This window comes from Pongo abelii, chromosome 8 (assembly GCF_028885655.2).
Source record: "Pongo abelii isolate AG06213 chromosome 8, NHGRI_mPonAbe1-v2.0_pri, whole genome shotgun sequence".
Lineage (NCBI taxonomy): Eukaryota > Metazoa > Chordata > Mammalia > Primates > Hominidae > Pongo > Pongo abelii.
In genome coordinates, this window is record NC_071993.2 from 130944500 (window position 1) to 130970337 (window position 25838).

General features: G+C 46.3%; 1 protein-coding gene and 1 long non-coding RNA gene across 7 annotated transcripts in view; one reads left to right on the forward strand and one right to left on the reverse strand.

Annotated features, from left to right (window-relative positions):
• The window catches only part of CPXM2 (carboxypeptidase X, M14 family member 2), a 147159-nt gene that overhangs the window by 118046 nt on the left and 3275 nt on the right, over nt 1-25838 (reverse strand). For all 4 annotated transcript variants that reach the window (XM_002821236.5, XM_054523003.2, XM_054523002.2 and 1 more), the window contains exon 2: nt 17151-17249. In XM_002821236.5, the coding sequence (XP_002821282.4) occupies nt 17151-17249 (99 nt within the window). The remainder of the gene's footprint in view (nt 1-17150; nt 17250-25838) is intronic.
• On the forward strand, nt 1239-24252 carry LOC129048382 (uncharacterized). 3 transcript variants are annotated; one of them, XR_008510686.2, is made up of 4 exons: nt 1239-1524; nt 21041-22302; nt 22661-22786; nt 23595-24252. It is a non-coding gene; the product is annotated as an uncharacterized LOC129048382 (long non-coding RNA). The 3 variants fall into 3 exon arrangements; XR_008510687.1 differs by lacking the exons at nt 21041-22302; nt 22661-22786; nt 23595-24252 and adding exons at nt 10858-10995; nt 11611-11753; nt 13084-13559; XR_008510688.2 differs by lacking the exon at nt 21041-22302.

The following is a 25838-nucleotide window of genomic DNA, read 5'->3' on the forward strand; positions in this document are numbered from 1 at the left end:
GGCCTTTATATTGTGCATGCTAATGAGCAAAGGAATATAAGTAGAAAAAATTCTATTGTTTTCCATTCTCTGCAAAATTGATAACACGGAGCACAGCTAGTAAACACCATTTGCCCCTGGAATAAAACACCAGTGCCTGATCGTCCCAGCCTAGCCCATTGTCCGTAAGTATGACAGTGCTTACAGCAGCATCCAGAAAGGGTCTCCTGACCTCTGGGCTGCTGTTTGTCCCCACGCCCACCACAGTGAGTGGTGGAGCATTTAGTGAAGGCGGAGGGGTGCACACAGTGAATGTGAAAGGCCGTGCAGCGAGTGGGGGCCACACGATGAACTGGGGGTCCCCGCATTGAGGGGGTTTGTGCAGCAGGCATGCCAACCACCCGAGGCTGACCTCACAGAGAAAAACCTGGCTACCATGCCCCCTTCCCTCCCCAGGGTTTGCCCTCACACCTTCCAGGCCTGAAGGACATGAATCTGACCCAGGTGGTGGCAGTTCCTGGGTCCCACATGTTCACTCTCCATCCTGCCTACCAGAAATGGACCTCAAGTGGCTGACCAGCAAGGTTAATCCTCACACTACATACTCAGAAATCCTCACTGCTGGGCCTCCAACAGCCCTGCCTCCTCATAGAACCTTCTCATGCTGTCCCAGCAGCCCCACCCTGCCCCTCTCGTGGTCTGGCACCTCCGCAGCTTGGCCCCTGAGCCCAGGTTATAATCCCACACCTCGTCACTCTCTTAGACAGCTGGGAGCCTGGGCCCGTGCCCTCCACTCTCACCTCAGGACAATGGGCCCCTTCTGTCGGATGCCACTCGCCTCTTGGAGTTCACAGTCCCCAGCGGTCACTGGTATCCACCAGAAGGCCTTGTCAGAATCCAGGGCAAGCTCTGAGAGTCAAGATCACTGACCCATTAGGCTGCCTGTCCCTTCAGAGAGGCTGGACTCCAGGACATCCTGCAGCCTGGCCCCAGGAGCCTAGGCTCTGGCTGAAGCTCTTGGACTCCCTAAGCTGGGGTTGCTGCCCCGCTGTGCCCCATTCTCACCCTCGTCTCCTGCTCACTCCTTGTTCTTCTCCCCATCACCTGGTCTCAGCCTGTCCTGCCTTAGACACAGTCAGCATTCTCAGGAACAACTGGTCTGTCCTGAGAGATCCTGCCCACCGAGAGACCCCACCCACTGAGAGAGAGACCCCACCCACTGACTGTGACACCAAGCTGGCTAGGCAGCAGGTTCTGTCAGGCGATTCCTGGTGGCCTGGGAATAGCCTCTATTTATCTTCACTCTGCCAGCTGTGGTTTCAGGGTTCAAGGGACCTGGGGGGTTTCAGACCCTGATGGGGAACCAGGCACAGGTCCTGTCCCTCCACGTCCTGATGCTTAATACATACCCACAACAGTCCCACATAACCAAGCATCAGAAACACCAAAGGGATCTGCTGCCATCTTATGAACCTATTTCACTGCCGTGTTGAAAGCCTTCCCAACCACCAGCTTCTTCCTTGGTAGCAGAAGACACAGCAGGAGGTAAGTTCCATGGACTTCCTTCAGCAAAGCCACCTTTATTTATATCATTTATACACTCAAAGTGAGAGACGGACAGATGGACAGATAGCCCACCAGATGGACAGGCAGACATATATAGATCATGTACCAGCTCAATAAAGCAACAATAATTGCTATTCAAAACATTTCTTCCAGAAAAACAGAACAACTCCTATGCATGTGAGTATTTTAATTCAAAAAAGGAAGTACCTGACTAAAATTACAAATCCATCAAAATTGCTTTTCTGTCAATAGACAGAAGCTCTGTCACATCCTCTTGCCAAGATACACAAGGGGTGAAAAGAAAGTGCCCCCAAGTGAGGTGTTTCATGGGTGCATGTCTAACAGCAACTGAAAAGTGCAATGCCTGCCCTCTCATGGGCTGAGTTTCCCGCAGCCAGCAGTGCCGGCAGCTGCCACATCTACCAGCCATTCTTATCCACTCCTGTGATGGTGTCACAGCAAAGCCAGAAACTTCACCCCCTCCACCCACAGCACAGATGATGACTTTGGTGGGGGAGCCCAGATAAACACACACGAACTTGGCCTGCTTGCAAACGTGGTCTTACAGGAACCCAATGCTCTGACACTGGGATTTTTTGTCCTTATTAGAAGATGCTATTTTTAGAGCCATTAATTTTGGTTTGGAAGCCTTCTCCATTGCCCGTGCCACTTACAAAGAAGCTAGAGATTCCACACAGAGAAAACACAATGTCCTTGAAAGGCAAAGACAGAGTTACTGATCCACCTGGTTTAGTGAGGGCCCTTTGGTTTTAAGAAACCTACCACAGCCAACTTAGACAGGAAGGGAAATCCCTAGAGAAATGAGAGGGATGGCAGAAAGTGAGAAGGACAGAGGCGGGACACAGGACACGTGCGGGTGGAAAGGCACAGAGCTCCCATCATCTAGGCAGCAGAACAGTGGATTCCAATGACACTGTCCACCTCCTATCACACCTCTGAATTTCCACTCAACCTCATGCATGCCTCCAGAGAGGGCCTGACTCACCTGGTCCCTGGGCTGCCCACTGGGATCAGGGTGCTGTTAGCAAAACAAGGGGATGCCAAATTCACAACCGACACAGGGCATGGGACAGGCACCTGCAGATGCTGCCCAGAGCTGATGGTGAACACAGCTCAGGCAGGTTCATCCAGCTTCTGAGTTATCGGTTCTTCCAACCACCTCCTCCTACTGGCCAACCCCAGGAGGAGCAACACCTCCATCTCCGCTTCCTCTCTCCCTTCCTTTCCTGGGATTTTTGCTCCTGACTCCATTCATTCACAGTGGCCCTGGTCACTCTGTGGCCCTTTGGGACTCCTCAGCCTCTTCTCCGTTTCTTCTGTACTGGGCCCCGCAATTTCTCCCTCTCAGCCACTCCTCCACCCCCACAACACACACGGCCCTGGTTTCCATCACAGAATGTTCTGCTCTTTCTCTTCCCTCTCGATCCAGACCTTCCTTCCTTGTTTGGACTTTTCTTTCCACCTCCCCCAGGGCAGTCTTTCCCGGCTACAGCACAGGCTCATCACCTTCAGACTGATTCCCTAAGAGAGCCCCTCCCCTTCCCTTTAACAATCCACCTTCTGAGCCCACACTTCAGCTATGAGGTGTCACAGGCACCGTCTATGCCACTCAGCATCCAATCACATGCACAAAGTTTAAATTCAGGGCTGGGTGCGGTGGCTCATGCCTGTAATCCCAGCACTGTGGAGGCCAAGGCAGGTGGATCACTTGAGGTCAGGATTTCGAGACCAGCCTGGCCGATATGGTGAAACCCCATCTCTACTAAAAATACAAAAATCAGCCAGGTGTGGTGGTACATGCCTGTAATCCCAGCTACTGGGGAGGGTGAGGCAGGAGAATCGCTTAAACCTGGGAGGTGGAGGTTGCAGTGAGCCGAGATCATGCCACTGCACTCCAGCCTGGGCTACAGAGTGAGACACTGTCTCAAAAAAAAAAAAAAAACAAAACAAAAAAAAGTTTAAACTCAGACCACTTGCTTATCTGGAGACCAGCCTGTTGACGTGGCAGGCAGGCCTCAGAAACCTGGTGGCCCCCATCAGGCAGGTGTGAACGCTGCAGCTGGAGTAAGCCACCTGCAATCTGCAGCTGAAGCAAATACCCAATCATCTTCCAAAGTCTGCTGCAAAAGAATCTCCTCAAGCTTGTCACCACTTCTTCCTCGGCACTCTGTCCCCTCATATTCGTGTGGCAGACGCCGCAGTATCAGTCAGGCACACAGCAGTAATGTTAGCTTCACTTGGAAAGTTCTTATTTAATCAATCTTCCATTCTTTATTTTTCCCTTTGATAGCCTCCTCTCCTTCCTTCCATCCCATGTCTGCCTCACTCTGACTTCACCCTGTTTTCCATGAGCATCAGGGCAATTCACAAATGTTACTGCAACCCAGCCTAACACACGGCGCCATGCTCCACAGTAGGCATCCTGCAGGCTCAGATAAAACCACCCACTGAGCCAGCTGGGAGTTACCCACCTTCCCCAAATCCCATTTTAAAACAATTTTTAAGCTAAAAAGAAATTTAAGCATAAAGTAGTCTAAGCACAAACTCACTATCCCACATCTCTTTATGCAAAGATCAACAAGGCAAAAATCCCATGTCAGAATCAAGCATCCCAGGAAAAGTTCCCAAGCCCATCTTAAGGACATATTGAACATCTGACACAGGAATCTCCACATTTAGAAAAAGGCAGGATTTTCCTATGCTAAAGAATGGGAAAGTAAGGGACTAGAAAATAAAAGACAGGAAAATTATCTTTTGCTTTAAAGATTCTAAATTAATTCAAAATACAGAATATTGAAATATTCATGCTTAATACTTCACTCTGAAGAATTTCAGAATATTTCAATCTGATTCATTTTTCTTTTCTTTCTACCTTCTCAGCGTCATCCTAGAGATTTTTTTTTTTTTTTTTTGAGAAGGAGTTTCACTCTTGTCACCCAGGCTGCAGTGCAATGGTGCGATTTTGCTCACCACAACCTCCGCCTCCCAGGTTCAAGCAATTCTCCTGCCTCAGCCTCCCAAGTAGCTGGGATTATAGGCGCCTGCAACCATGCCCGGCTAATTTTCGTATTTTTAGTAGAGAGGGAGTTTCACCATGCTGGCCAAGCTGGTCTCAAACTCCCGACCTCAGGTGATCCGCCCACCTTGGCCTCCCAAAGTGCTGGGATTACAGGCATGAGCCACAGCGCCCGGCCCATCCTAGAGATTTTTGACAGGTCTACTCAATGTCCAAAATGAATAAAGTGACCCGTTCCTCCCCCTTGGGTTCTCCTGCTAAGGGGAACAATACTACAGTGGGGAGAAAATTATGCAGGATGAGGAAACCACTTGCAAAGCATGCTGAGCCACGCCGGAGAGAGGAGGGCTGGGGAATCTTAAACCTGCAGAATGGTCTGGAGGCCTCAGAGCCACAGAGGCTAGGGCAAAACATTTGAAAACATCTGCAGTTCCCAGGCCTGCAGAGGCCTTGAAAAGTGGATGAGACTTCTGTCAGCTCCACCCTGGGCTGGCAAAGACCAAAGGGACCACAGTGCAAACAAGTCACCAGAAACCAGCAGCTCCCACTCCCTTAGGCCAGCACCCAAGGCTGCTCTTGGTCCCTGAAGTGACATCATTGTCAGCACTTCAGTCTCTGGGCTGCACCCTGGTCTTTGGACCCCAGCCACCATGGGGAACTGCTGCTAACACCGTAACCCCTAGGCAGTTTCTCTGAGGCAATCAGCAGCCAGACAAGATCCACAGCATAAATGAACCAGCGTCCAGGAAACCTCCATGTCTTCAAAACCAGAAATCTCAAAAGAAAGGCAGAGATGGCAGAAAGGAGACAAGTACTGTCTTGCAGCCACAGTCCCGGGCTTGTCTAAGACCTGCCAGGAGATGACCAAGAGTGATCATCAGAGTAGCACAAGACTTTGCAGCAGCAACCTGTGCATTCTAAGGGCTGAAGTAAAAGAAACTGGGATCTGGAAGCCACTACCAGCTAAGTTACAGTCAATAATCACAGTAATTGTCATGGTAATTAAGGGCTTTTTGAGACACAAGAGTATTTGGAAAATGCACCCTACTCCCACCATAACTATCAGCCTTTACTGAAAGAACAGCTGGAATCACGTGCCCAGAAACATCGACACAAAGGCAAGCAGACACGTGACCGGCAGGTGCAGCAAACACTGAGGACTGCATGGCACTTCCCGCAAATAAGCCCAGAGAACTCTGCCAGCCAAAGAACTTCAAAAGCATGGTAAAGTTAGAATGAGAGGTTAGAACTCCATCGACTTTAAATTCTCAAAGAAACATCTGGTTCTGGTCCAAGGACCTGTCAATCACAATACCACTTCCAAGGACTAGGACTTTTCCCCATCCTTCAGAAAACATTACCAAGAAAGACAGGAGTGTTGCATAGGTGACTAAGCAAAACGGAGGAGAAGCAAGGTTTCAAAGCTTAATTTAAATATCTGTAATCAGAGAGTTTAAAAAAAATCTTTGTTGGAACTGTAACATATTTGTATTACAATGTCAATTGATGACATAATTACTAGGTTTAAAGAGTGCTTGAAATAAGTAGGAAACTCATTGGCAGCTCTTCATCCCTCAGCAGTGTTCTGCGGGGGTTCCCAGCCAGGCTGCAGGAAAGCGGGCTCCGACAATCAATCGCTCAGTGACTCTTGAGCCAATTTGTTCCAACAGCCTCAAGACGAGCTCCCCGTTTCTCCCCTAAAACAAACAAATTCATCCTTTACCATTAAATCAAGTTTCTGTTGCTTCTAGGAAGAAAAAAGGATCTAATCCTGAGAAGCATGTGGGTGTGGAGAACAGAGAAAAAAGTGTGAAAACACTTCAGGAAAATATTAATTAGAAATCAGAGATGTGTCACAATCTAGAGGAAAGGAGAGTAACAATCATCCACGATGAATCTGCTTTTCTCTTAAAGAGAGTGTGGTTCTCTGAGAACACACCACGCTGAGCAGGGCACCATCTCCCAGCCCCATGCTCTATTCCTCGGGAGGCGAGCATGGGGTCCCCTGCCTCATTCTACCCCACCCCATGCATGCACTGCTTTAGATCTGTCTCTTGCTAGCAGTCTCTGCATTACATATACTTTAAAAAGAGGCATTTGCCCTCTGGCAAAGATTCATTAGTCCTCATCATCATCATCATCATCATCACCACCATATATTACCATTTATGCACAGCAGCTCTTGAACAAATTGCAAATGTCCACTGCATTTAAGATCATGGAGGACTTTGTGGCCCAGAAATTCCAGGGCACAGTCAGAATATAGCATATAAGTAAGAATTCTGAATCTAGCACCGACCCCAACACCCCACCTTCAGTATCCCAAATCTGGCCAGGAGGTCAGGGGCCATTATGAATCATGTCATGAAAATTATTTTAAAAGTGTAATGATTTGGGGAGCAACAGGGAAAACCTGCAGGTAACTACTGCAAGCCAGACCGGCTACAGACTCCTGTCATTGTATCTGCACATTGACCCCAATAGATGGGCATCGTCGCTCATCATCGCTGAGACTCAGGGATGCCGAACACGGTTAAATAGTCGTTAGGTGTCTGAGCTATAAAATCTCAAGCATAATCTTTACACCACCTCCGTCTGACTTGAAAACTCGAGAGCATAACACAAATGAAGTTGCTTGATGGTGTTCGGGGTCACACCAGGAAAAGAGCTGGAGCCAAGACAGGCATCCCCCGCTGGCAGAGCAGAGCTCAGAATCCGAGGCTCTGTGGCCTACTGTGTTCGCCTCAAGACATGGTGGGCGCTGCCAGGAACAAGCTCACAGCCCTCCTGAACTTTTGCTTTCATTGTCGCCTATAAACAGAGTAGCTTCGACTTAATGGAATTCTTGCCTTCGCCTTTCTGAACTTGACATTCCCTTTGATCAGTGAAGTGTGAAGGCAGCTTCCCAGCGCACTGAAAATCTGTCTGCAGTAGCTCTCTGCCTTTCTTAGATACCACTGGCTTCCCAGAGGGACAGGGCCTCTCTCTGGGTCTTGGGAAATCTCTGAGCCAATCTCAGCCTTATCTAGTCGTCCTTGGAAAGCTCTTTAACACCCACCACAGGAGAGATGATCCTTCAGACCCTCATCACTGAGCTCCTCCAGAGAGCAGCTCTCACCCCAACTGAGCATCAAAATCTCCCAGGAAACTTAAAGGAAAGGTGCCCTAACCCCTCTCCCAGAAACTGATCAATAGGATAGCAAAGGAACCCACCACTGGTCTGAAGTTCCCAGGTGATTCTTCTGAGACAACCAGTCTCAGAAGAGAGTCCCTGCAAACCTGGCTAGGGTCTTTTACCTGTGAGCCTACACAAGCTCAGAGATTTTCTTTCCCAGACCCCAGTGGATCCAACAGAGGATACTCTCAAAGAATCGGGTTCCAGCCCACGCTGGCTACAGCGGCTGATATCTGGAGTCAGCCCGGAGCCTCAGCCTCAAAGGTTCTGACCACCTACCTCCTTCTTAAATGTCCAGCTCAGGGGCTGTTCCCTCTGAAAAGCCTCCCAAGACTTCCTCACCTGCACTCAACCCTCTCAGCCTACCACTCCTGCCTTTCTCCTGACCTGCTAGGAAAAGTCCACACTTAATGTGGTAGTTTAGTCTGTCTCCCTGAACAGGCTGTGAGCCTCAAGAGCAGCAATGACAAGTTTTCATCCTCGAATTTCCAATGCCCAACCAATGTTCCCAAATGAATGAATTTGCATTATGATCCAGTTTAACTGATAATCCCTATGTCTGCATCATCATGGAAAACTAACACCATTCTTTATACATTGCTTATAAGGCTCAAAAAAAAGGAATTATTGATTCAAAAGAACATTTCTCAACCCTCAAGCACTTGCCTATTATCATCTTCATAAATTTTTCCACATCCATGTACCACCTGCACAATTATTTCCTTAATGTTTTTATTTAAATCAAATTACTTTAATGAAAATATGTTCATGTAAAAGGAAATTTTATCACTAGAAGACAACATGAAAATATCTTCATGACCTTGCGGTGGGCAAAAAACATTCTTAGCCAAAGCAAAAAGTACTGACCTTAACAGAAAATATTGATGATTGGTCTATATTAAATTTAAGAGCATTTATTATTCAAAAGACACTTCTACTAGAGTTAAAAGTGAGCCAAGAAGTGGGATATTCACTATGCATGTATCTGATACAGGACTCATATTCATCGTATTTTCGAGAAAAACAAACAAACAAACAAAAACCCTCCTATAAATCAATAAGAAAAACAACAGGCAAAAGAACTGAGCACATATTCACAAGTGAGGTTATCCTAATGGTAAGCAAGCATTAGTCACTAGTCATCAGAAAATACAAATTAAGACCACAATGAGATATCAACATATACCCACCAATATGAAGAAAATAAAGGTTGACAATATCAAATGCTGGTAAGGATGTGAAGCAACTAGAACTTTCATTCACTGCTGGTAGAAGTGTTAACTGGTACAATCAATTTGGAAAAATCTCCAGCTGTACTTAGTCATACACTATGATCCAGCAATTCTTATAGGTATACATGCAACAAAAATGCATTCATATATATACCAAAAGACTTATTCAAGAATAGTCCTAACAGCACCATTTATAATAGCCAAAAAACTGAAAACAATCCAAATGCCCATCAAGAGAATGAATAAATAACCTGCAGTATAGTCATGCACTAGAATACTGTAAATCAATAAAAATAAATGAACCATGCTATATACAACAACATAGACGAATCTCATAAACATCATATTGAGCAAAAGAAGTCAGACACAAAAGAGCATACAATGTATGATCCGATGAATATTAAGTTCAAAACAGGCAAACGTTGTATCTGATGGTGGTTATCTTTGAGGAGAAGCAGGAGTAATGGTTACTGGCTGGCAGTAGGATGGAGGCCTGAAGTTGAGACCTCAGAACAAAAATATTTAAAAGACAAAAGGCTGCTAGAGACCGGAAACTCTATTGTATTGGAGGTTCTGCATTTTGAGCTAGTCAACATTTACAGATCTGAGAAAGGGCTTAGACTGTCCCTCCTGGAGAAAATCTGGCTGAATCTTGCCTCATTGAAAAATAAATAAAGAACGAACACTAATGTACAGTCTGTGAAGAACAAAAAATTCCACCAAAAGAACGTTAAAGGAGGAATACCATCCAAAACACTCAGAAAAATAATGTGACCTTGAAAGTAACTTGATGTGATAGCTAGGAAAATATTTTACCCAGACACTGTTCATCCTTTGTATAATCCAAGAGTCATGGCTTCTACTTGCCATAAAAAAAAATTAAATTAAATTAAAATAAAATAAAATAAATAAAAAAAACATGCTGACGAAAAGGATAAACAGAAAAATATTTTAAATAAGGCCAAATAGCAAGAAAACTAAAAATACAAAAGCAGAATTAAAACTCACAAGGAAGATCTATTCTTTATGAATGGGGGTCTTTGCCAACACAGTAAAGAAAAATAAATAAAGGTATAAGAATTGAAAAGGAGAAAACAAAATTGTCATTATTTCATATACATTACGATTTTGTACTTAAATATCAAATAAAATGTGATTAACAAGAGTTTAGCAAGATTGCTGAATATAAAAATCAACATTCAAAAATTAACTGTATATCTGTAGTCTACCAATAAAGAGTAGAAAATTGAAATTAAAAGTATCACAGAATAGCAAGTATCAAAGAATAAATCTATTAAAAGATATATAAGACCTCTAGAGATAAATTTCTACGAGCAATATTAAAGAAGGTCTAATAAGGGGAGAGATATACCATGTTCATGGATTAGAAGTCAATGTTGTAAATGTGTTCATTCTCCCAAATTGATTCATAAAATCAATGCAAATCTAAATCAAAATTCCAAGAACTTGACTTGACATCATGTAGAACTTGACTACATGATGTAAATGTGTGCTTGCCTGTTTACAAGTACACACAATGGGCCAAGAATAAACACAACTTTTAAAGAAGAATGGGTCCTCCTCTACCAGATGTCAGATTTGTTATAAACCTACAGTAATTAAGAAAGTGAGATATTTCACTCACTTTCTTGGTAGCGAATGGGTAGAAAAATGAATTAATAATAAAGATTAGTGAGCCTGAAAACAAAGCCAGACATGTATGGATACTTGATATCCAACAGACAGGTGGCACTGCAAAATAGTGCCTTTTCATTTGATACTTAGTACTTGTCTTAGTCTATTCAAATTGCTGTACCAGATTATAAACAACAGAAATTTATTTCTCACATTTCTTTTTTTTGAGACAGAATCTCACTCTGTAGCCCAAGCTGGAGTGCAGTGGCACCACCTTGGCTCACTGCAACCTCCACCTCCAGGGCTCAAGTGATTCTCACTCCTCAGCCTCCCGAGTAGCTGGGACTACAGGCATGCATCACCACGCCAGGGTAATTTTTTGTATTTTAGTAGAGACGGGGTTTCACCACATTGCCCAGGGTGATCTCAAACTCCTGAGCTCAGGTGATCTGCCTGCTTCAGCCTCCCAAAGTGCTGGGATTACAGGAGTGAGCCACCACACCCAGCCTATTTCTCACATTTCTAAAAGCTGAGAAGTCTAAGATCAAGGCACCAACAGATTCAGTGTCTGATGAGGGCCTGGTTCATATACAGTGGCTATCCTCTCCCTGTGTCCTAACATGGAGGAAAGGCCAAGGGAGCTCTTGGGGGTCTCTTTTATAAGTTCACTAATCCCATTCATGAGAATTCCACCCTCATGATCTAATCACCGCCCCCCCCCCCCACCACACACACACACAAAGGCCCTACCCCCAAATACCATCACCTTGTGGGTTAGCATTTCAACAAACACATTCTGTGGGGATGTGATCAGTTTATAGCATGTGTTTACTGCTTTCATAGTCAAATGTTTAATAAGCCGGGAAAGAAGTCTACTTTCACCACAAGACCAAATTCCACCACAAGTGGTTTAAGTGCCAATTTTTTTTTTGTAAAGTTTTAGGGCATAACATGGTAAATTTGGTTTTCTCTTAAATCCATCCAAGAGTCAGTAATACAGAATAAAGAGGGTTTTATCACAGAAGCTTTGAGAAGATGGAAACAAGATAGATCACAGTATGCCAAGAACAAATTCCCCAAGAGCAACAGAAGCACATGTGCTCGCCCTCGTCATGGGGACTCTGAGGAGGTAAAGCCCTAGGATGTCTCCCCTGTAAGTGGACCAGCATGTACTTGGTCAATAAGAACCACAGTTGGGGTCAAGTGGCTGATACAAATGAATGAAATTTCACGCCACCTATGGGTGCTACCGAGCACATCAGAACATCAGAGTTCTGTCCCCTAAACCCTTGTCTGGGAAGTATTTCTAGGCTGACAAGTCCACTGTGCCTATGGTTTCAGACCAAGGTTTCTGAAGCCTATAGCTGCAGACTGGCCACACTGCTCATGTGGTGTTCATAAACACACTCAGTTTACAGACATGTCTACTGTAGGCTACAGCCAGCCCCTAATCAAACCCAGTGAAGGCCCTGCCACAAACCCATTATTGGAAAAACAAAATAAAACTCTCCACATTGTAAAGGAATGCTATAAAATCCTTCAAAGGCACATGTTTCATTTTAGAGACTAAAGAATAACCTTTTAGGCATGTTTGAGATGGTGCAGAAAGTGGAAAATAGCAAGGAGTAGGGGCACCTTTGGTTTCCCAGTGCCCACATTTCTTGGGCTTCCTAACCACCGTCTGTCAAGAGGGGTGTGACTCTGTCCCAATTCTGGCCCCTCACCTCCCCTGCCACTCCCATAGGAGTCTGAAATACAGGCATGGCAGTTTATCATGTCTACTATGTCGGTAAAATCTTCCAGAATCAGGGGTCTGGGAATAGCTGTGCCAGATGCCAAGAAGGAAGACCCAACTTAGCCCCAGGGAACTGTCTGGTTATGCAATGAAGAGAAGAGGCTCATAACAAGGGCTTGGATGAAAAACCAAACTGTCTGTGATGCAATGAAAAACCCTCAAGCTTAAAACACACACAAATATACATTAAGTTGGCCAATCCCCAAGTATGGTGCCTGATTGAGGCCTTAAACTTCTTCCAGTCAAGGCATGAGGGAGATATATCAAGCAAGCTCACATTCACCAACATGTTTCAGGGAAACCATCCTACTTCCATCCTGGTAGGAGATCATGTTTCTTTCTTTCTTCTTTTTTTTTGGGTGGGACAGAGTCTCGCTCTATCACCCAGGCTGGAGTGCAATGGCGTGATCTTGGCTCACTGCAACCTCCGCCTCCTGGGTTCAAGCAATTCTCCTGTCTCAGCCTCCCGAGCAGCTGGGATTACAAGTGTGTGCTGCCATGCCTGGCTAATTTTTGTATTTTTAGTAGAGACAAGGTTTCACCATGTTGGCCAGGCTGGTCTCGAACTCCTGACCTCAGATGATCCACCCGCCTCGGCCTCCCAAAGTACTAGGATTACACGTTTGAGCTGCCGCACCCGGCTGATCATGTTTCTTTCCTACAGATCTTGCTGTAAGAACTGAAATCAAAGACCACTTCCTTGAAAGGGCCAGCTGCTGTTCTGGGTCATAGAGAACCCATTTGAGCATATGTAGAGCACCTGTTCTGTTCACCATGATGCTGGCTCTACCACAATGTGGGTACTCAATGAACAGGTTCACCATTGTCAAGTGCCGCTACCAACATTGGGTCTATCCAGAGATGAATCAGACAAGGCCCCTGCTCTTAAGCATTCACAGGCTTTCAGAACCAAAGAACCGTGCAAAGGAATCGCTGTGATATGAAAAAGGAGGGAACCAGGACCATGAGAAAGAAGCACAGGAAACTAAAGAGAGGTGATCAGAGGAGGCTTCCCGGAAGTGGGATTTGCAGAGCACTGAACTTCTAAGGCAGAGGTTGACAAACTACAGCCCATGTAAAGGTCAAATACAGCCCACCGCCTGTTTTTGTATGATCTGTGAAATAAGAATAAATTTTAAATATTTTAAGGGTTACATTTTAAATGGCTATATAAGCACTTATATAATATCCTGGATTTTGGCTCTTAGCTACTAAAACATAAAATATTTACAATCTGATCCCTTAAAGAAGTTTGCCAGCCCCTGTTCTAAGGCACACAAAAGACCCCAAGATGGTAAATTAAAGTCATAGCTAATGTTTGCTGAGAGCTTACTGTGTGCTGTGTGCTACACTGTGCAGACATTATTTAATCTTCACAATATGCCTATAAGGTTAATATTATTCCCACTTCACAGAGGAGGAAACTGAGTCATAGAGAAGTTAGTAACTTGTCCAGAGTCTGGCAGCCAGAAGTTAGTAACTTATCCAGAGTCTCGAGTGTAAGTCTGATCCCAAAGCTGTCCTCTCAATCACCAACTTTGATGCTTGTCCAATTCCCTATAGAGAGAACATGTGAGCAGAGGCTTAAAGCTTAGGACACATGTAAAAAACAAGCCCTCATCTGGCTGCAAACAAAGGGAAGCAGAGGCCAGAAAATGGGTAAAATCATGGTGGGAATTGCCAAGTAGAGAATAATCCTGCAATTAATGCATGGTAAATAACATGGCATAAGGTAATTTCATTGCAACAAAAGCTGTTTACAGTAGCAAAAAATTGGAAACAACATAAATGTCTATTATTAGGTGGTTATATTACGGAATGTCATGTAACCTTTGAAAAAACAAGGTCATGCTTTATCTTCATTGTATTGGTCAGCTACTGCTGTATAACAAGAACCCCTAACTCTTAATGGCACACAATTAGCATTTACTTTCAGGTGTCTGTAGATCAGCTGAGCTCAGCTGGGTAGCTCTGGGTTGCTGGTTGGGCCCACATCTGTTCCACTTATTGCTCAGCCTCCTAGGACCAGTGGTCTAGTTATGCACACTCTTCTTGTGGAGATGCAAGAGGCCCAAGAGACAAATGGAAACAAGCAAAGCTTGGGTTCAGAACTGACACATGATCCCTTCACCTTCATCTATTGGCCTAAACAAGGCTCACGGACCAGCCCAAAGCCAAGGGACTTCCAGCTTTGGCAAAGGGAACTAAAGAGTTACACAGCAAAGGGTGTGGACATGAGAAGAGGTGAAGAATTAGTTAGAAAGATGACTCAACCAACTTCTTAAACTATTACAAAACAACATCTAAAATGTAGTTTGATACTTGCCACAGCTGACACTACTCCTTAATCACAGTGACAGCCATGTACATGTTCTCTTCCTCAAAAGCTAAAGTTCCATAAGGCTCTGAGATGAGCCTTTTAACCCCATCCACTCTCATAACTCAATGTAGTTAACATCACCTGTACTGCCCACCACCTTGCAAATGAAGTGGCTGACATCTGCTCCGCCTGCCACCTTGAACATAATGTAGTTGTCACGTATACCAGCCCAACATTCTGCCACACTGCCTTCAAAGCCCCCCAGTGCAACCTGAGTAGATCCTGAGAGGAGGATGGACTCAGGGTTCTGAGAATGCCCAGTTCTGCATTTGAGGCCACACCTTGCTTGCTCAGGTGCCTGACTCTAATCCTGTGTTCCTAACCACCACGCCACCCTGCCACATGTGCCCTGCCTCCATGGCCACCATCTGTCGGTTGCATGTCAGAGATCTCCTCAGCTGCTTTTCCCCTCAAAGGTTATCCTCGACCCCTTTTTTTTTTTTTTTTTTTTTTTTTTTTTTTTAGTAAAAGAAGTTTCACAGGCTAAAATCACATATAGGGCATTCAATGAACCAGAGCCGTGATGGCTGCCTATGAGACCAGTGATCCCAACCTGACAGAGCTTTGAAGCCAAAGCCAGGGGAGCAATCCTGGGTGGGCCAGTAGGGAGGGGTGTACCCATGGCAGAAAAGGAGGCAAATTCAGACGTGTGTGTGCGTGTGTGTCTGTGTGTGTGTGTGTTTGTGTGTAATTGAGTCTTCAAAAATCTTTCTGAAAATGTCTCCTCAAAAGTTTAAGAACTTCCAATTCTGAAAATAAAGAACAAGATAATTCAAACCAACCCTTCTGCTGAAGCTACTCAAAAAAATCTGGGCAAAATATGTTTAAAAGCACTTAAAAATTAACAAGGCAGTGAAGAAACATGTTTATTTCTTCACAAGGCAGTGAAGAAGTACCAGGATCCCAATCTGATGGCAGCAAGACCCAGGGAGGCAAGACCAACTCTCAAAGCCACGTCAGCCCTGTGGCATTTGTAATCCTGAAGAAACAGCTAGTGTTTTATCAGCCTGCTTGGGCACAAAATGCCAATGTCCAAGGTCCCCTCAAGGTGAGGAGTCCTATTACCCCCCATTTAGAGAAGACCCCAAAGCACCACACTGTCAGGGTCAAGCAGCAGAAACACAGCCACAGCGTGCACTGTGCAGAACACGCTCTCCCGGTCCAATGAGTCCTCTCAATGGGCAATGGGTGGAGTGCACGCCTGCCCACTTTAAGAAGGAATATACTTTACATTTGGTGAGTGACCACAGAAGGTCACTGCTGTTGACATCTGTTTTCACTTAAGGATGCACTATTAGTCATCTCTATGATTTCTTTGATGGCGAGTTCTTGGTCAGAAACACTGCCCCAAATCATTACATTGTGCTTAAGGAAGCACGCACTTCCATCTGTGACAATCAACTCTGTAACATTGTTTACGGACTCACATGGCAGCTAAAGTCCTGCCTCTGTAAATGCAAAGTTGTGAAATGCGTCATTTATTTTAAGCTAACCAAAAAGTCTAGAATCAGAAAATCTTGGGTTCAAATCCCTGTTTTACCACGTAGAAGCTGCATAACACTTGGTAAATTATGCACATTCCCATGTCTCATTTTTCTCATCTGTAAAATATGGATAATAATGATAATAATACCCATAGTCAGACGGGAACTAGAGGATGTCAAATACTCAGCCAAGTGCCTGGCTACTACATAAGCGCTTAATAAATGGCTGTTATTACTAATACTAATTTTAGCAGAAATGTGATCCTGGTTACCACAGTTTAGAATAAAAATGATACAATAATAATAATGGTAGGAGTTAATAGTGATAGCTGTAGCTCATGGGCCAGAGATTGTTCATGAGTCTCAAAATAATACCTTTGAACATTCCAAGGTGAGTAATTAAAGGTGCACTATGTTCATGACTGTGAGATGCCGGCCTAGCACTGCATATTTTGCAAGTAGATTTGATCTCTGAACCCAGAGGCTCCTGGGTCAGGTTGGGAGATAAGAAATGCACACTCAAGGCCATGGGCAGCTAAGAGGTCTCACAAGAAAGGAAATGATGTTGTCTTTGAGAAGAGAGAGGTGGGGAAAGCAACCAAGAGCTCCAGGAAATTCAAAACTGACTGCAGTTGAATCAGAAAATCTGGCTGTGAGTTGTGAGGCAGTGCACAAGTGTGAGTGTGGTGCAGAAGCTGCCGTGAATGTTCTCGCCCCCGCACCATGGATCGGAATAGACAGCAGGCCCCAGGCAGCCCCACACTCAGGAATTTGTAGTCGGGCTGCTGCACCAGGGGCCTGTAGCCTCTCACCCTCCCTGAACAGGGCCTACGACTGGTGTAGGGGCTCTCAAAGAGCCTCACTTACTCTCTCTGAAATCTTCATGGGCCACACGGATATTGTGATCATCGTTGGCAGCCTTCTCAGAGCTCTTGGTTCTCATAACTTTTTTGTTGCTGTGTTTACCTAAAGGGGGGAGAGAGAGATGCCTTTACTTTCACATATGTCAGAGCTGGTTCAGGACGCTAAGAGTTCAACTGTCTTCTCCTGCACAGCAGCCATCTCCCCTTCTGCTCTCCTGTCCCTAAAGATGGTGTCTTGGACTTTAAGGAGTCTCTAGTAAAAGGAAAGGAAATGTGTTATTAGCAACACCCAGAAGAACAAACACGCCTAATAAAAACAATATACACCTGCACGTTGTTACTATTATAAGACTGAAGATCACACCTGTAATCCCAGCACTTTGGGAGGCCGAGGCGGGTGGATCACAAGGTCAGGAGATCAAGACCACCCTGGCTAACATGGTGAAATGCTGTCTCTACTAAAAATACAAAAAATTAGCCAGGCATGGTGGCGGGCACCTGTAGTCCCAGCTACTTGGGAGGCTGAGGCAGAAGAATTGCGTGAACCCAGGAGGCAGAGCTTGCAGTGAGCCAAGATTGCACCACTGCACTCCAGCCTGGGTGACAGAGCGAGATTCCATCACAAAAAAAAAAAAAAGACTGAAGAATACTTTTGGGTAGTACATTTGACCCTCACTGAGGCCCAGAGACATCATTTGTAGTTTCTGGAACTGGAAGTGGAGCCTCAGACTTGTGACCCCAGAGCTAGCATTTTCCACCCTGCTGGGCTTCTCCAACCTAACTCTCTCCCAGGCCCTGGCTTGGTACCTGTGGGTAAGGATGCTGCCCCCATTTGGGGAGCCTCCTTGCCATAGTCTGAGACACTTGCCTGCCATGCTCCTGCTGGCCCCTTGGCTCCTTTTCACACTGCACTCCCTCTCCCTGCTCCAGCAACACTGGCCTCCTTTTAGCCTTCAGTTCATGCTTCTGCCTCACCAGAAATTTGTACTATGTTGTTTCTCCTCCTGGAGCACCCTTCCCTTCCTATCCCTTCACTCTCAAGCTAATTAGCTCCTACTGATCCTGAAAATCTCAGCTCTGGCATTGCCTCCTTAAACTTTCCCGACCTCCCCACCAGAACTTTGTACTATGTTGTTCCTTCTCCTGGAGTGTCCTTCCCTTCACTCTCAAGCTAATTAGCTTCTACTGATCCTGAAAATCTCAGCTTTGGCATTGCTTCCTTAAACTTTCCCGACCTCCCCACCAAATCAAATCCACTTTGATGGAAGTTGATAGCACCTGTTTTGGGTCAGGTTGCCTCTAGGTAGAGCCTGATGCAGGGGTTTGGATGCACAAGTTGTATTGAGGGAGAGGGGGAGGAAGGCAAGCAGGATGGGTGAGGAAAGGAGCTAAGCAAGGCTGTGGTCTCAGCCAGAGTCAGGCTCAGCCCATCCCACAGGAGCTCTGGAGCAGCAACTGCACACAGGGTTGTCCTGACTTGGGACAAGGAGCTGTCATTTCTACTGCAGTTTGCTTCTGGCTACAGCCTGATAGTGGGAGATGTAGCCTTCCAAGGGCTCTTCTGCAGAGGTGGAAGCAGGTGTGAGCTGCCTGAAGAAGAGACTCCTGGTATCTGGGGGCTGGATGTCCCTGTGGGGAAAGAAGACCTGGGTGGGACACTGGCAGCCACACCGCAGGTCTCTACCCATCTTGGGTAGCAGCATCTCAGTGGCAATGGGACGTGTCTGTTGATGAGACAGGGATGATGTCTGGCTTTGCTCACTGCTCTGTCTCCAGAGTCTGGGACTTAGGAGGCTGTGATGAATGAATGCATGAATGAACAAATGAACCAGTCGGTGAGTGACAAACAAAAACAAGAGGCAGGGCAGGTCTGTGGAGAAAGAAACTTAGCTTGAACTTTAAAAGCCAGTTGAAATACCAAAATCAGCTGGTGGATTCTGCCAATAATGAAATCATTTCCGACTATGTTACAGCCACCCACTAAAAGGACACTTATTAAGAAAATCTTAAATCTTCAAGAAATTCAAGGGGTACATTGGGCCAAGCCGAAGGAAACTCCCTTTTTGTTATATTTTTGGGTGGTACCTGCTGGAAATATCTTTCATTTCCATGTAAGCAGAAAAGAAAGTAAAAAAATTAAGTGCCCCCATTAGTGTCTAGAAGCCAATTAACTGAAACTTCTGTAAAGGCCAGAGGAGGAAGGCAAGTCAGAGACCTGAACCCACATCTCTGCCCGACACTGCTTTGGCCTGTGTCCTGCTTCTGTGGGCGGGAACATCCCGGCTGGTGGGAAAACCGTGGAAGAAGGCCACCTCCCTAAGAGCCTGACCAGGGCTCTGTAAAGGCCTTAGTGGCTCCACAAAATCAGGAGCATAACTTTTGATAAGGCTGAGTTGGATTTTGCAGAAACATAAGATGTTTTAAGAAAAGGAAAGAAAAAAGTTTCACAAAATATGTGAGAAAAAAAGCCAAAGTTCTGGAAAATAATGCCCCGTTCCAGCCTTCCCCAGAAGATGGTGTTCACAACAGCCTTCCTTCAGCCAGGGCCGCCTCCCTGGGGCCTCCATGGAACAGGCAGTGAGAGAGGGAGCCAGGCAGCCCCCCAGCACTATGGCCTGGGCAGCTCCCAATACTATGGCCTGGACGGCTTCCCATGACATGGCCTAGGCAACCCCCCCGCCGCCCACCATAACACCATGGCCTAGAAAGCCCCCAACACCACAGCCTGGGCAGCCCTCACACCATAGTCCAGCCAGCCCTCACACTACAACACCATAGCCCAGCCAGCCCCCACACTACAACGCCATAGCCCAGCCAGCCCCCACACTACAACGCCATAGCCCAGCCAGCACCCACACTACAACACCATAGCCCAGCCAGCCCCCACACCATAGCCCAGCCAGCCCCCACACTACAATACCATAGCCCAGCAAGCCCCCACACTACAGCACCATAGCCCAGCCAGCCCCCACACCATAGCCCAGCCAGCCCCCACACTACAATACCATAGCCCAGCAAGCCCCCACACTACAGCACCATAGCCCAGCCAGCCCCGACACCATAGCCCAGCCAGCCCCCACACTACAACACCATGGCCCGGGCAGCTCCCAACACCATGGCCTGTACAGCTTCTAATACCATGGTTTAGGCACCCCCCACCAACCCCGCAACCATAATACCATGGCCTGGGCAGCCCCCACACCACAGCCTGGACAGCCTGCAATACCATGGCTTGGGCAGACTCCACACCATGGCCCTGCCAGCCCCCACATCACAACACCATGGTCCGGGCACACCAGGCCCAGGCAGATTTAGGCCTGTGAGGAAATGACCCCTCTCAGCTCTGGGACTCCAGTGAAAGTCTGGATGTCAGGTGAAGGTCCTACTACACTGAGAGTGTGACTCCCCTGGCAGAGGGACAGACGGTGGGATCAACAGGTGGGGAACAGACTCCCTGAAGGGAGTGGCAGATGGGGCTGAGACAGCAGGCAGGGGCCCAGCGCCTTCGCTGGGGAGGAGGCAGCTGGTGGTTGGAAGTGCAGGCCTAAGGGCCTGGCTCCAGTCTGGGGTGCTGCCATGTCTGCCCCTGTACCCCCAGGTATGTCCTGGGATGACCTCGTCACCTCTCTACACTTCAGTTCCCTCATCAGTGAAAGGAGAAGGCAACAATACCTGCCATGGTGGAAGTTACTGGCAGGAAACAAAAATGCTGCCTGATGTGCTTAGGGTGGCCCTGGCCTGCAGCCTCACTGAGCAAGACCTCTATCTTCTCACCCATCACAAAGAGCTGTTCCAGTTGCTAGAGGAATAACAGCTATTATGCATAGCATGGTTCAAAATTGACAAGGCATTTTCACATAGATTCTAACAGGGTCTCTGCACACCATTTTATAGATGGGGACACAGATGCTCAGAGCGGAGAAGAGAGCTGCCCAAGGTCATGGACAGAGCAAGGAGGGGACAGAGCTGGAGAATGATTCCAAATCCGAGCCCTTCATGGACAGCACACAGGCCCCTCCTTCATAGCCCCTTCCTCTCTCCTAACAAGAAAGGCAGCATATGGTCCATGCAGATGAAAGAAGAAAGCAAAACGGAAACAGTGTGCAGAGAAGGGGCCAGCATCTCCATCTGGGCCGCGTGACAAAACCAAATCCCTTAAAAGTAGCAAACTGAATTGCCAATGTGGGCCACATGTTCTATTCTGGTCTACAGTGATAAATATAATTCTTGGTTAATAGAGAACTATTTTTCCCCTCACTATACAAAGGGCTTACAGTAGCAACCCCCAGAAGCCAGAAAAAAAAAAAAATGCTTTGCTGCAATTTTGCATTTTCCCCAGGAAATTCCAGTCCAACAGGCTCTACATTCCTGTAGTGAAGGACCCAGCCCAGGGCTCTGAGGTCCTTGCCTGCTTCTGCTTAAGGAACCCACATTAGGAGAAAAAAAAATGACCAAAGGGGTTCTCTGGGGCTCCCCAGAATTGCAGCATTAAGGCTAAATCACCACAAACACACCAGATCTGCTGGGAGGATCTGCTGGGAACCCTCACACAGGGAGAGCCAGGAGAACTTCACAGGTGAACACGAAAATCTAAACAAAAGCAGTGAGAAACGCCTGCTCTGTGTGATGTTGGCAGGGAAAGGGCCACGACACAGGGAGTAACCACCTGCACCCTTATCCAATTCTGAGGACAGGAATCTCCCAGAGGAAATAAGAATCCAGGGGTTCAGTGGGTCCTGAAGGACGAGTTGAGCAGTGGACTGATGTGCTGGCTTCCATCCATCTCAATGACCTTGATGGGAGCCCAAGGGGAGGCTGTGGGCTGGACATGGAGGTACTCATGAAATTGTCTAAGAACTTCTTACCAAAACTAGACCAAAATCAATCAATCAAACAATCCATCAAAATCTCTCTCTCTCTCTCTCCATTGTGTCTTCTCTGGGATAGCTGCCTGGTCAGTCCCACCCTCCTCTGGGCCAGCCTTTCATGTAGAAGACCTGACCTCAGATCTGGGCATAAGGAAGGGTGGGCATGGCTGGGGCAGCAGTGCCCTGTGGCCCCCACTCTCACCCTCTGTGCAGCCAGCAGCTGCCTTTCCGACTTGCAACCAAATAGAGTCCTTTGCCTTTAAAGAGACACCCCGGTAACAGCAGCAGGTGGGTGTGTGCAGACACTGTGCAGGGAGCTGCTGGTACCTGCCAGTCTCATTTTAGATTCCACCTGGAAACAGAGCCTGAGACAAGAAGGCCTTGGGCACAGTGCTGTATGTGGGAGGAGATTTCAAGTAGCACAGGTGAAAAGTTGAAGGGGAAACACCAATAACTCAGGCTGTGTTGTCTGGCAGGACTCAACGGGGACTCAACCTGGCTAGGGACTCAGGGTGGGGTTGGGAGGGGAGATGCCTCCGAGCTGCCCCTCCAGAGGCTGGGAGGCTGGGAGGCTAGAAGGCTGGGCATTGACCCATCCAATCACACACCTCCTCCAAAAGCTTGGGTTATTGTTTCTATGCCACAGTGAGGAACTGATGCTTGGAGAAGTCACAAATGCCCATGAGTGGCAGAACCAGACTTTGACCTCAGCTCTCTTTTAATCCAGAAAAAACTCACCATGGAGCACCTACCTGTGCCTAGCATGAACCAGGTATTCCATACAAATCTGTGACATCGGGGCTTAAATTAACATTTGAAGGTGTTTTGTGCCATGGTAACCATCCTATGATGCCCAACGAGTAGCGAGCTGGCTGCCAGCCAGATGTGGATACCAGCCCTTCCAGTGGCCATCCAAAGAAACCCTAATTTCCTGGGTTTTGTGACCCCAGAGTGGCAGCTGCAGTGGCTGGGGCCTGAGAGGGCCACAGAGGGCAGAGCCATTGCTGGAGATGCCAAGCCTGAGAGCTCAGGCTCCCTGGACCCTCAGGGACTTCCAGAGAAAACCCCCACCTCGAAAGTCAAGGCTCCAGGGCCAGGCTGCCATTGTCCCCACGCTAAAGGTGCCATGAGCTCTGGCAGCCATGGACACTTGGGGCATACAGAAAACACAGTGGCTATTTTTAAGAACCACAGCATGCAGGCCAGCTTTCGCAAACGTGGGAGTGTCCTCCTTTATTATCCATGCGCGAGCCCTGGTTTCTGGAACCTTGGGCACGGGCAAGAGGAAATTTGCCAGCATTAATAGTTGACTTTGGAAAGCATTTTGGAAATGGAGGTGGTGTCTTAGAAAGCTGCTTGCTAATGTACAGGAAATGACGTCCTCTCCCTTGGAATTTTGTAGGGAGTTTACCTGGACAAAACACTTTGGATTTAACTCTTAAAGTGAGCATATAATTTGACATGAAGGATTGCTTGTTAATTGTTTAGGTAGGCTAATAGCGTTGTGATTGCTTTTTAAAGTACTTATTGAAATATTTACAAACACAGCTTCCTAATCCTTACACTCCCATTTTGCCCAGGAGAAGACATTTCCGTCCAAAAGCCAAATGCAGCAAAACACCCTGAAAAGAGAAGGAAAGCTTAAATGTGAAGCCCTTTTCACCAACTGGCTTACAGCACACACAACAGAAAAGGCTTTGTTTACAACCAAATATGCTCAAAGAACAACTCTTTGGTTATTTCCCCCTGCAACTGGGGCCCAGCACAGTACAAAATGCAAACTCAATGATTCTGAGCACAGACACACAAACAAACGTGGCTCGCTGCCCCCTCTGCAAATTCCATGGGCTCAAGACCATGGCGGTGATGTGGGTTTGTCCACATTCAAACAGTGGCGCATTCTCACCAGCACATGAAGAAAGCTATGAACAAATGACCAAGCAGAAACTCAAATTTAAAGACTACATATCCAAGCCTACTTCTAACCCAATGTGCAATGAAGAGAGAAATAAATAAAATCTTCAAATCCCTCATTCAAATCAGTAGTTCAACTTATTATTTGATTTGATTATTACTGCCAAGTGGGAGGAAAAGGGTAAGTTCTATAACTATGGTTTATTTTTCTGTTCTATTTTATTCTTCAAAAGGAATATGGCTGCAAACCAGGGTCATCAATTTGAAGATGGCATGCAAAGTAAGACACCCCCAAATCCACTTGCACGTGCAAAATGTGGCCCCTTACCTTATTCTTAATGCTGGGATAATGAAAACTGAGGACCTGAGATTCACTCCCGTAGCCTCAAATCATTCCAACTGCAGGGATTTAGAAACTGTTAAATTCAATTCGAAACAGCTAAATAAATGGAATTAGAGAGGAGAACGTTGTCAAGTTCATATGAGGAAGAACATTCTAGCAATAAGTACTCTTCATCCACTGAATGTTGAGAGTCCATCCATGGACGCCTATGAGCAGAGGACAGGCGGCTCACTGTTAGAATCTTGCAGTAAGCAAGAATCTGTGCTCAGTGTCCACTTAGGTTCCTTAGAGTTCTAAAAATCTGGGATGGATGAGTGTTCACAATGAGGACCTCAGAAACTGTACAGTACCAAAATCCTACTGCAACCTAAGAAAAAGATTCTACAGTTCCATATCCTGACAGTAGTGGTGGTTCCATGAACCGTACATGTGATAAAAACTGCAGAGAGCATGCCTACAAATGCATGTAAGAACTGGTCAAATCTGAGTAAGGCATGTAATCTAGTTAACAGTATCACTGTCAACCTCCTGGTTTTGATGCTGTATACAACAGTGATTCCCATCCCCCTGGGGATATTTGGCAATGTCTGGAGACATTTTTGGTTGTGACAACAGGGGGGAGGGTGCTACTGGCATCCAATTTGGAGTCCAGGGACAGTGCTAAACATCCTACGACACACAAGAAGGCAACCCCCTTCCTCCTCTGTTGGCACGCACACACAACACACACACACACACACACACACACAAACACACAATTGGCCCAAAACATCAATCCTGCCAAGATTGAAATCTCTTGTACTAGAATCATCTAAGAGGTTATCACTAGGGGGAGCTGATAAAGGGTACATGGGGCCTCACTGTACTATTTTTGCAATTTCCTGTGAGTTTATAATTATTTCAAAATAAAAACTTAAACAAATGTTTTTAAAGATTCCATTCTGTTTAGTATATTGGGGCTCTACTTCTCTGGAAACCTGTTAGCCACTCATGGAAAATGCAATACTCTCAATTAGCCAAAGGGTTCAGTTCTCCAAGCATCTCCATGAAAGTCAGCATGTCACACCCATTGGGCATTTCTGTGGTGGTGTGAAAGAACAGCCAATGGTCAAAGCCAGAACCCACATCAAGATCAAATCCCCAATGCCCTTGGCTCCTTGCATAAACCCCCCTACAGAGTTAAAACAGGGCTCCCTCCTAGGGCCTACCACATAGAAAATCTGCCTGTGTGGGGAATCACTGCTGAATACATCTTTCCTTGAACTCACCTTTATGCAAAATGAAAGCTATCTGGGAAATATTTTATCATCTGCAAAGATAAAGTACATATAGACTTTTAATTAGTTATATATGCTTTTATACTCTTATGCATCTCTAAATTGAACCCCTCACTCCCACCTCAGTGCCTGATACATAGCATTGCATCATCCACCCAGTGAAGCAAAGTACAGAAGTTTGCATTAAACACTCCAGGCCACAGTCCAATGTTCCTTCCTATGTAAGTGCCTTCCTAAGATATTCCAAAACAATCCAATGCAGAGATAAGTGCTTCTGTTACACCATGAGC